At 45.7% G+C, this 11,835-nt stretch overlaps 2 protein-coding genes across 2 annotated transcripts; both read right to left on the bottom strand.

The window, feature by feature from the left end:
* Positions 1-367: 367 nt before the first annotated feature.
* Positions 368-1,489, bottom strand: LOC124684640 (NAC domain-containing protein 22-like). The gene has a single exon (XM_047218911.1). It carries the CDS (start codon positions 1,445-1,447, stop codon positions 539-541), a length of 909 nt encoding a protein of 302 aa, XP_047074867.1. The 5' UTR covers positions 1,448-1,489; the 3' UTR covers positions 368-538.
* A 2,584-nt stretch (positions 1,490-4,073) lies between these two features.
* Positions 4,074-10,887, bottom strand: LOC124665398 (1,4-alpha-glucan-branching enzyme, chloroplastic/amyloplastic-like). Its single transcript, XM_047202814.1, has 14 exons — positions 10,807-10,887; positions 10,636-10,716; positions 10,053-10,260; positions 9,878-9,947; positions 8,151-8,420; positions 7,129-8,035; positions 6,753-6,869; positions 6,541-6,603; positions 5,921-6,028; positions 5,375-5,476; positions 5,132-5,199; positions 4,959-5,040; positions 4,725-4,841; positions 4,074-4,639 (listed from the first exon to the last, which is right to left on the bottom strand). The coding sequence occupies exons 1-14, from the start codon at positions 10,885-10,887 to the stop codon at positions 4,415-4,417; spliced, it is 2,499 nt and encodes an 832-aa protein (XP_047058770.1). The 3' UTR covers positions 4,074-4,414.
* Positions 10,888-11,835: the final 948 nt, after the last annotated feature.

The raw sequence follows: 11,835 nt of genomic DNA, 5'->3' as shown, positions 1-11,835 counted from the left end.
CAATATTTGTGTTCTTCATTCCTCTACCATTCACCACATTTATCTTTCTTGTTGAAATCCACTAGTCAGAGATGGTCATAGTCTCCTTTTAATAGAAAAGATGGTCATTTTCGGTACAACCATCCTTTTACCATAGTTAATTGTGTTTCCACCGTTGTTCTACATACATACATTCTGAAATAGTACTCACTCCATCTAAAAATAGATCTCTTACTAGTTAGAGATATATCCGTACATAGATAAAGTTGAGATACCTATTTTTAGACGGTGAAAGTAGGCACCATCCCTTTTCTCTATCTTCATCTTGTATTGAATTTGATGCAGCAACCAGTCCACTCGGCAGTCGGTCCCAAAAGCTCGAGTTGTGAGATCCGCGTCTGACGCCGTGCAGCGGTGCCCATGTTTTATATCTTACAATATGTAGTATCTGATTACATATCTGTATATACCTTGTATTCGATCATCATATATTCACGACCTGTGAACTTTGAAATGGCTCCATGAATTAACCGACTAGTTAATTACTATTGTTCTGGTTCTAGAAGTTGAGGACGCTGCTGGCGTAGAAGGGAGACAGGCAGAGGCTCTCCATCCAGGGGCTCCTCAGCTGCGTCAGGAAGGGGTCCTGCATCCATTCCAGCCCACCGCCGGGCCCCCGCGCCGTCTCAAGCTGCGGCAGCCTCATCGCCGCCGGCCTCGACACGGCTGCCACTGACACCTCCTCTTTCTTCACTCCTGCAGAGGCCGCGGCAGCCTCGTGGACAACCTCCGACGCCGATGACGACGAGTCGTCCGGCGATCCAGCGCTGCAGTGCGAATGGGACTGGGACGGCAGCGAGACTGAATGGCGGGTGCGTGCGAGCTCCTCCATGGCGACCCGCTGCTCGAGCTCCTTGAGCGACACGGCCTTGCGGTAGACCTTGCATAGCACCACCTCCTGCTGCGGCTCGGCCTTGCCGTCCACCACTTCGGGTAGGCGGTACTCGTTCATGACCCAGTCGGTCTTGGCGCCCCGGGGCGCGCGGCCCTGGTAGTAGACCAGCGTCTTCTTGAGCCCGACGAGGCGCTTGGGGTCGGCGGCGCACCGCACGGCGCGGTCGGACCCCGTGGCCTTCCAGAACCCGCGCTCCGTGGTCCGGCTGGGCCGCCCACCGCCCTGGACCTTCCCTCGGGCGCCGTCGCGGGGCACGAAGAAGTACCACTCACGCTCGCTGGCGATGGAGGCCAGGGCGGGGAGGTCCCAGGGGTCGTGCCGGTACAGGTGCACGGTGGGGATGATGTCGAAGCTGAGCTGCTGCTTCTTGTTGCTGTTGTTGTTGGTACGGCCGCCGGCCATGATCTGCTGCTTGAGGTAGAACTCCAGCAGCTCCTCCTCCGTCGGGTGGAACCGGAACCCCGGCAGGTCCAGGGACGCCGCCGCTGCTCCTCCTCCTGCTCGCCGCTCCATCGACTGATCAGCTAAGTTTGTGTTAGAGTAGATTCAAGTGTGGCAAGTTCTTAGGCCGGGAATGGTGTTGGGAGGACACAGGGTGTATGCATATATAGGCCGGTGCTGAGGAGGGAATTAAAACTTTTAAAGTGGTCGCTCTCTGTCCAAAAAGAAAATCAATTCCAAGTCTTCGCATGACTTTTACTAGCCCCGCAGATAGTGAGTGAGTGTGTCTGTGTGGACTTGAAATTTCTTAATTGGTTATTTGCATTGATTAACTGACTGAGGATCAAGTTAGATAGCTAACCAGTATGAGTGTGGTTATTCAGTGTTAGTGTGATTAGTTAATGTGTGGCTAAATGTACATGTTAATTAGTCTAATGGTGATTTTGCTTCATGGTAGAAGAAGATAGGAAAGGGATAAAAGAAAGATAGGATAGGTATAAATGTACCGCTATTGGGTGTATCTTCTATTGACTGCTGTCTCAAGTTGATGAGAGTGGATAAATGGAGATTAGTCTACTGGTGATTTTGTTTCCTGGTAAAAAAAAGATAGGAAAGTGATAAATGTACTGTTGTGGATGTATCTTCTATTGTCTCAAACTGATGAACATTTTTTTCTTTAAAGGATATAATAAGTCTCTCACAGTTTAGTGTTATTTAATCTCTCACTTTTTTGTGTAGTGGTCCCCTGTTACAATCCACTTAGTTTAGCTAATTCAAGATGGTGGAAGAATCATAATTGGTCAAGCACTCAGAGCAACCCACACAGTAAATTCGACAATATCAAACATTTGAAATTTAATCTCTCACTTTTTTGTGCTATTGGCTCTAAGCTGGTCCAATTTGTCCCCCAAAAAAATAGTATCATCTTCAGACTGTCCACAAATATCTCATTCAAGTAGATTTACTCTTAAATTTACAGTGTTTATAATATACTGTTGAGTTTGTGATTGGACTGTCAGGAGATTACTACGAGTAATCAGATTGGGTTGACGTAGCTTTCATGAGGGTGTGGAGAATCTTGTCTGACCTGGAAAAACAAGGTAGCCATTGTTGACCCTGGGTCAATTCTTGCGCAGCCATTGTTCTTAACCTCATATATTTTTGATGTAACTTAGGACAAAGAGTGAAATGTTGAGCACAAATCTTTGACTTGGTTTCTTTGATCCTGGGAACCTCAATTCGGCTATTAACTACTCACCTGTTGTTAACACCATGAACACAGTTTCGTCCTACTCTGAACGGGGCAAGAATTTCTTCACTGCTCAAATTGGGAATCCAGAAGGTATTGATCAGTGAAGCTCATTACCTCAGTCGCAGGGCTCCACAGGCAAGGACGTCTTTGCTTTGAAACGGTAAGAGGTAGGTCACTGTCTCAAGAACTATCTCAAAGAAAATCACCGAAGATTTTCAACAATTCGTACGTGCGTGTCCACTAGCGGCGCTTGGCCATGGATTTCCACAGGAAATTCCAAAGAGATGACACCATGACTCCATGGGGTCAGGTCGCCATGATAGTGCTCTATTCACATATCTCCAAACAAAGTTCCCTGAATGCAGAAAACCGTGTTGAATTGTTCCAAGTTCTGGTTATATTGTTTTTCCTTTTTTGACGAAATTATTTTCAAAGTGGAAATCATTGCGGATAGTTTTGGCTGCTGCATGCTAGTGCTGGGCTGCGGAAAAAAAAAGAATTGTATAATAAATAATAGGGTTTCATAAGGTGGTTTCACTTTTTAGGTACATTGCATTTGGCAAGTCTGGCCAAATTAATAAATGTTGACATTTTGAGAGAGAAAAAAGATGGTAAAGCAGTAGAGCAACCCCGCGTTCAACATTTCTTGTGCCTTCACAGGAAGCAACGTTGGAACCCTCCTAGCAAACAGCTACAAAATAAATTCCATATATTGATTGAAGTGACAAGGGAAAAGAAATTCAAAGGTTATATACAAAATGCATTCATGAAGTTAATCAACTCTAAAAGACTACGGATTACTGTGTATTTGAATACATAGGTAGCTCATATATTCTAATTTTGCTGTTATGATGAAGTGAAATACTGGGAGTAGTGTGTATTTCAGTGTCACAAGCAACAGCCATGGACTAGACTTGTCTGCTGCTAGAAAACCAAGAAAAGAAGACCCTACATCCACATCACCTAGAATCTAGACCACTTCCACCATCCCGCTCAGGTCGTTGTCGATTTCAATCGAGTCAAGTCCATGGTTGCACCACTTCTGTTACCGCAGAAAAAAATGCAATGAAGCCAGCCAACTCACCTGTAAACCACAAACACAATAGAAGAGGGAGAAGAAGATGGCCATGGCAGCGGTGTACTTTGAAACGGTCCAAGTCTTCCCACTTCCCGTCGCTCTCATGGCGTTTGCTGTGGCCTCAGTGGCCACTGGTGCTGCTGCTGCTTAAGATGATGATGATGGCTGCCTTGTTGTGGAGGAACAAGACCTGGAAAAAAGAGGTCGTTAGCGATGGATCTTCTTTCAACTGGAGAAAATTTGGTACATGCTAAGATGGCTTACATATGTGTGCCAACACGACACCTGGTCTGAAGAAAGGAAACAAGGAGCGAAGCTTCCTCAGCTCTGCAGTTACTGTCAGAAGATACATACGGTGGAGGTTTGCATTAATATACCATAAAAATATTATCATGGAGGCAAATATAAATTGCAAATAGACAACTGTTTTTATTCTGGGCTGGAAGCCCTATACTTTTTTATGACAGGATAACTCGGGCCACGCATATTGCGCACATATAACCAGACCTGACCCGGGTCTTGCCCCACACCATCACTGCTTATTTCTCTTTCTAGAGAGCTATACATGCAATTCTTACAGCAGGTAACCTCTGCCAAGTCGAAGCCAGAATCTCAAGTTTGCACAGCTCAATATTATTGCTATTGTTACTGCTAGTGAAAGCAGACAAGGGCACCAGCAGCCTGTCCTGGTCAAGCAGTCATACGGTGCTTATTTCTTGCCATCGTCATACGAATGGAACACAAAGTTCATTCCCTTGTTGCCAGAGACATTCTCTGTTGACGCTTTTTTGGAACCAGAGGTCGCCTCATCATCTGTTCTCTCTTTGGCGTGAGTAGCTTCAACATCGATGTACCCCATAGTCACGTTCTCCTCCCAAGAAACAGCTGCTTCCTTCTTATGCCTTTCAGCTTTTTCGTCAACACGATAGTAAGCCTGGTATAAGAATTTTGTGAGGTCTTACTACGGTTTTGTTATTTTTAATTAGTTAACTACTGAATCTTTGTAGAATTAGTATTACCACACAAGTGCGGGGTGGAGACAGGATTCTGAATGAGTTGGGGCGGTTGTTGAAGTTTGTTTCAGGCACTCCTGGTACTCCTTCAGTTGACGTGAAGTGATCCACGTCATGGCCAACCTGCGATACGACACAGATCAACACAGCGAGTATGATAATCTGATGCAACCTTGATGGCCCCTATTACATGAGAAAAGGATTGCAAAACAGATACTGAAAATCATTGGCATTGCTTACTCTTCCATGTCCACCGAACATCAGAGCATCGGAGTCCAGAGCAACCCTGTATTTCCCAGGTAAATCGCATCCAACTTTGTAACTGCATGTTTTGCAAGTGGAGATGAGATTAAGCACCTTGCACATTAAGCAGAAGAAATATTAAAAGGCGCAGCTCGAAATAATGCAGTTACCCGTCATAAGTTTTATTGGGATGAAAATTGAAGACAAAAACCAAATCTCCACGCTCAAATACAATAACCTGGAAAGGAGGTTGGATTAGGTGCACAGTCCATTTTTAGACAACAACAGTTCATATCAAGCAAATATCAAGGTCACAAAAAGCACAAGCAAGTCAGGTTTCTGGTACTCCTGAAAGTAAGAACGGAACAAATTATGCAATAAGTGCCGTGACTAAAGATTGTATAGTTAATTACCTTTTTGTCCTCATCCATGTCGCTCACAATCTGCTTTGATGATGATAGGAAGGAAAATTTCTCGTCGAGTGCATTCATTGCTTGATCAAATGCATTCATGTACTGTTTAAATTTTATTCGTTAGGTGAGAAATATCAATGCTTGAATGCAGTATATGTAAAATATTCGTGCAGGGTATATTTATTATAATATGCAGAGACAAAAACTTCCTGTCAGCAAAAGAACACATCTTTCAAATAAAATTGGAGAAAATACAATGCCAGTTTACACATGGATAATGTATGTACTGCTCATCAGTAATGTGTAAGAACCAATAATTCAATAGGTTATCACAGGAAGGATTGATCATTGTACTGAGCAACTAGTAAGAGATCAGAAATTTAGATTAGTTGGAAAGGCCTAATATGAAGTGTTATAAGAGAAATTCTAGCCCAACACAACGTAAGTTGGAACCCAGTGTAAATAGCTATAAAATGAGATAAGGGAAGGTCAAGAACTCAAGAGAGATACCAGACCAGAAACTGTAAAAGTATGCATAGGCATAACCTTGTATCGTAGGTGATCAGTGTCGACAAGGCTCCACTGCCGTCTACATTTATCATAGCTCCAATTGTTGCCCTCTCTTGGAAAGTCAATCCATTCAGGGTGGCCAAACTAAAAAGAAATTGCAACATCACTACGAGTTAGAGAAGAGATATAAACGTGGTGGGGTAACAGCAATTTGCTAATTGCTATGTATTTGTGCAAGAAGCTTGTCTTATATGCAGAACATGAATAGCATAATAAAGACTTGATATTAATATCTCTATCATGTTTGCACCATTTACGGAGAAATAATGGTTTCAAATAAAATCTTTCAAACAGGGAATATTCATACATATGTGATGTTGGCAAACATATAAATTGGACACGTTGATCGAGCAACAAACAGAAGAATGCCATGCCCAAATCAAAACCAACTATGAATTAAATATAGATTAACTACCAGCACATCTAAATGATAATGATAACATAGAAATAGCTGGAGCATACTTTGGCTATCTTAGAAAACAGAGGTTTAAATTTTTGCACCTTGCCCAATCCCCACACAAAGGAATAAATAAGTTAATGAAATCATGAAAAATAGATTGATCAGAAACAAGTTTCGACAGGTCACTAGATATTACCTCATTACCCATAAAATTTAGGTAGCCATCACCTCCAAGGGCCATAGTGATAAAGTGAATCATCTGAAATATTTGTAACACAATAAGCCCGATGTACCGAGTGGAACCTGTTGGATTTGGGCTAAACAGGACTTTGAGCAAACCTACAAAGATTACAACACTAATCTAGAACTAGAACCATCAAATTCGGGAATACTTGAAAATAATTCAACCTTTTGAAGTGCAATGCCACGATCAATTGTAGGTGAAGCAGGCTGCAGGTCTGACATGCCAGTATACATTTCCTTGTCCATCAAGAGAAATGCCATAGTCTTGTCACCAACAATAGACTGCAATTTTGAGTGAAAATAATTATTCAGTTGTTGTTTCAATAGACGAACATGAAGTCAATGATATACAGCTGCAGATCTTTGGACATGCTTACATGGTCTGTAATAATAATGATAACCTATGATATAGTCTGACATGTCATCAAGCCTAGTGTCTATTTCTTAATCCGTCTACCAGGCAAAGTGCCTCACTTTTGAACTATATGTTCTTAGACTAGCGGCCTGACCCAAAAAAAAATGCACTCACGCACAAACATACCTGATCATGGCTCTCAGCATATGCAATGCACCTTTCCGTATATCTCCTGTTAGTCAAAGTCTGTGCTATTCCACTCATTGACCATTCAAGGTCATCTTTGTTTTTCAGGTAGTCAATCCATCTATCAGGAATAGCCATAGCCAGGCGATAGTCAAACCCTACTCCACCTTCATCAACTGACCGACAAAGCACTGGCATGCCTGAAACATCTTCTGCAACAACAGTTGCTTCTGGCAAGAGTTTGTGCATTAAGTGGTTCGCGAGCATCATGTAAACAACTGCATCTACATTGGTATCCAACCCAAAATACTCCTTGTAATTTCCAGTGAATGACATATTGACACCATTATGATTGTATAGCATGGATGTAACCCCGTCAAATCGGAAGCCATCAAACATAAACTCATCCATCCAATATCTCAAATTAGAAAGAAGAAATCTTAAGACCTCCCAATTAGCATAGTTGAATAGACGGCTATCCCACAGTTTATGGTAGCCCCTGTCGCCTGTGTGGAAATAAGACTCCTGTGTGTTTTGTCCAACATCATAGCCATTTAGACCATCTGTCACGTTCTTGCTCGCATGGCTATGGACAACATCCATCAGAACACGCAATCCTAAACTATGTGCCTTGTCAACAAGATATTTGAGGTCCTCTGGCGTGCCTGATCTGCTGCTGACTGCAAAGAAATTTGTCACATGATACCCAAAAGAAGCATAGTATGAATGTTCCATGATTGCCATCAGCTGAACTGTGTTGTAGTTATTTGCCCTTATGCGTGGTAACACATTGTCAGCAAATTCTCTGTATGTGCTTACTTTAGGCTTTTCACCACTCATCCCAATATGGGCTTCATAGATACGTGGAGCGTCAGGCTTTCGAGGCCGTGGATGCTTAAACACGTACCTGCAAAATGAGAAGAAGAGAGTATCATGTCGCCGCATTTATTTAATTTAATTTTGCTGATTTTTCTCAGCTTTCTTACTAATCGTTACAATATTTCGAGCCACTAAGAGTATACCTTTCACTAGTTGGTGGATCCCAGTGAACACCATCATAAGGAGCTCCGAATTTAGAGGCATCAACAGTAGCATAACGAATCCATGCCGGAATCCGATCAACCCATACTCCACCTCCATGCCTGAATCGAAATTTAACCTTGGAATTGTGAGGGATAGCAGGTTTCCCATTGACATGTGAAATCTTGATTGACCAAACGCCAAAACTATCCTTTGTCATCTTGTGCTTAGAACCATCCCAGTTGTTGAAGTCGCCAACAAGCTGTGCTTCCCTACACCCATAAAGTAGAAGAGACTTGCAAGTAAATACATGACTCTACAAAAGAAAATGGGAAGTAAGCATTGCCATAAATGAAATGAACACCAGCCCTACAACCACAATCAGAAAGGGGAAACATATTTTCTCTATTCGGTGCATTCATGGTCTACTACAGGTAATGCTTACGTTAACAGCCCAAAACATGGCATGATTGAAAACATGAAACAGTTTCCTATTTTTTACTAGCTACTACTATCAGACAACACAAACCATCTCCCTGGAAATAAAAATGGAAAATAGTTCTTAGACAGCTTAAGCATTCCATACATTAGAGCGCATGACCAGCGCCCAATCCGTGTACTGCCCTCCCTGACGACTCTCTAGCGCACCACCAGCTCGCCCCATGGCATCAGTGGCGGACCCACCGTAGGGGCGAGCAGGGGCGGCCGCCCCGGGTCTCTCGCGGCGGATCAGGGTACCGCTCGTCTCCACCTGTCTCAGGCGACCGAGCGGAGCAGCGCGCCAACGCCATGGATAGATCACTTCGTCGGTGAATTTTTTCCGTTCATGACAAGGTCGAAGGGGCACGGAAGACGATAGACATAGTGGGCTGGGCATCTGAGCTGAAGTGAGAGGCCCATCAACGTGTCTCACAAAGACCCTGGTAACATCGTGCTGAATCGCTAAACATCGCGGGCAACGGGCAACCGCACGTAGAGCTCCTTTCCAGAAAAAGAAAAAAAATCCTCCACCCTGCATCTCCAATCGCTAGTGCACCCATGTCAGAAAGAAAAAAAATCTCCAGTGAACGGAAGTGCACCATGACCAGCGTTTCGAGCGGAAGTGCATCATGTTAATAATTTCTAAGATTTTTGTTTGCGGTATTGTTTCTAAGTTCTTTAATGATTGATGTTCACCATAGTTGTATAAATTTATGATCAGAAAACTAAAATATCTCACCGACCATTTCTTTTCTTAATTACCCGGCCTTGCATTTGTACCCTAACAAATTTATATCCTAAAAATTCGCCCCGGCAAACCTCATTTCCTGGGTCCGCCACTGCATGGCATCACGTAGGACTGCCACCACAGCAAGCAGGTGAGGGGGAGCTCTTAAAGCGAGGGAGCGGCCCGACATTGATCACGAGCAGGCTCTGATACCACTTCTGGACTTCCAGAGAACGAAATTCGGAGAAAGATTCAAAAGTGGTGACTGGTGTTTGGGTGCTGCCAACAACTTGCAGCTTTTCTGCGTTCTTCATCTTCCTTTTACTCACAAGAAATCCATCGTGTCTGGCTACACAATGCCCTTGATCGAACATGCCGACGCACGTCCAAGCAATCATGAGAACAGGGGACGATCGAGTCAAACGACGCACTAACTGAAACTCTACCTGACGATAACTGAACTTAACTGAAAAAGAGCTAAACCTGCCAAGTCTAACACCTAGATTAACCGACAGAACTTACACTGCAGCAGGGGCCCATTCACGGTACACAGATGCATCACCTTCTTTATTGATCCCAAACTTCAGATAGCCTACAACAAACCGAAGGCCAAAAAACAGAGTTAGATCATGTCTGTACTTTTTGTGCTGCGGATGCCACGAAAACTAGCATTCCGAACACATGAACAGGAGCTAACCTTTAGCGAACTCTTCAAGGCTCCCCTCATGTTGCTCAATCGACTGTTTCTGGTCAAGGTATCTTTTCATCCTGTAATCGAAGTGGTCCTTGAATCCGGCCAGCTTCGGATCCAGATCGTATATGGGAAGGCGGCCGAGGCCGTCTCCGCCTGTTGCCATGGCCTCGGTTCCTTGCGCGGTCACGGGGACAGAAAACTTGCTCTTGGCCTTGCACATATGAACGACGGTTAGAGCAAGCGGTCGATTTAGTTAGGACTGAACAAGCGGTACAGATAGAACATGTGATCGTGCGCTTGTATATCGATCAGATATTTTTGTCGCGGCGTGGAAATCTGTTGCTACATTGTTAATCACGGATCACACGCGCACTTGGGTTGTATTGCAAGCAAGTAGAAAATGTACACTGTGGATCTCACATGAGTGCAAGGGAATTTCATCGAAATCCCATCCGCATCATGATGCAGGTTCTGAATCATGTGTTTATTGGACGAAATCCAATCTCAAATTTTCATTTTCTGGGAGGGATTAGTAACACGGCGTCGTACTCGCGAATCTGGGTAAAAGTGGGAAGACGTGTACTACCTTGCAGCGGAGCGAGGACGGGAGGGACGGCACCAGGACGCCGCTCAGCCGCACATTGCCGCCGCCGGCGACGGCGCCACCCTGCACATTGTCGGATCAAAAATCGCTGTCAAGAAACTGGGTGGTGGAAGAAAGGAGAACAGAAACGAGATCCCGAACCAAGTGACTCACCGAGATCCCGGGGCCCGGCCGGTCAGCGGCGGGAGAGGGGCGCGGCAGGGCGGAGGGCGACGAGGTGGTGAGGCACAGCATCGTCGCGGCGGAGGGCGGCGGAGCTGTCGATGGCGGAGGGTAGTCCCATTTTCTGCGGCCCGGCGCGATTTATAGCGGCCGGAGGAGGAGCATGACGACGCCGGAGGCCGGACGGAGCGGAAGGAAAGGCGTGATTTTTTCTTGGCCGGTTCCTTCCAGGAGAGCAGTGGAGTGGAAGGAAGCAATTCGGGGGGAGGCACGAGGACGACGAGGTGGATGCGGATCTGTGGGCCCGGGTGGGCCATAGTGCCACGTGGATGGTCAGGGAGAAGGCCTGCGTCACTAGGCCAGTGAAAAGGTCTGTTTGTTAAACAAAAGTAAAAAAGGTCGAGGCTCTCACGTGTCTCTCCACTTTGAAAAAGTATATTTTTTTGAAACACAGTACAAATGTAGGCGCTCACATACACGCGCGTACACTTATCTCTATGAATGTCTCAGAGCATCTCCACTCGTCCCCCCGATGAGGCCCCCGAGCGACGTTTTTCCCATCCGGACGGTGAAATTCGGCCCAGTCGCGCCCCCGGTTCCTCGTTTTCGTCCGGATTTGGCCCTTCATCCATCCGGCGAGCCCACGCCATCCCCGGCCCTCCAGGGCGCGCTCGGGGACTCGGACGAGTGAAAAGCGGGGAAGGGCCCGATCCGTCGGTGACTCGACGCACGAACCCCACCGCCACGTCGCTCAAAATCTCCCCCACCCCTCGTATCTCTCTCGCCGCCGGCACCACCCCGCCGGCTTGTTGCCCGGATTCCGCCGCCCCTCCTTCCCCGCCTGCCTATATTTCGCCGTCTTTGGACGACGGCCTATCTGGTTGCTCTTCCGCCGGCCCTGTTTTCCGACTTTGGCTCTGCTCCTCGTCGCTCGCGGCTCGGGTTGCCTCGACCACGCCCGTCGGGTGTTCGTCCATTTGCCTCGCCGGCCATGGACTCGGACGAAGAGGAGGAGCAGAT

Source organism: Lolium rigidum, chromosome 1 (assembly GCF_022539505.1).
Source record: "Lolium rigidum isolate FL_2022 chromosome 1, APGP_CSIRO_Lrig_0.1, whole genome shotgun sequence".
Classification (NCBI taxonomy): Eukaryota; Viridiplantae; Streptophyta; class Magnoliopsida; order Poales; family Poaceae; genus Lolium; species Lolium rigidum.
The sequence above is the reverse complement of the archived record's forward strand: the minus strand, read 5'-3'. Positions and strand labels throughout refer to the sequence as shown.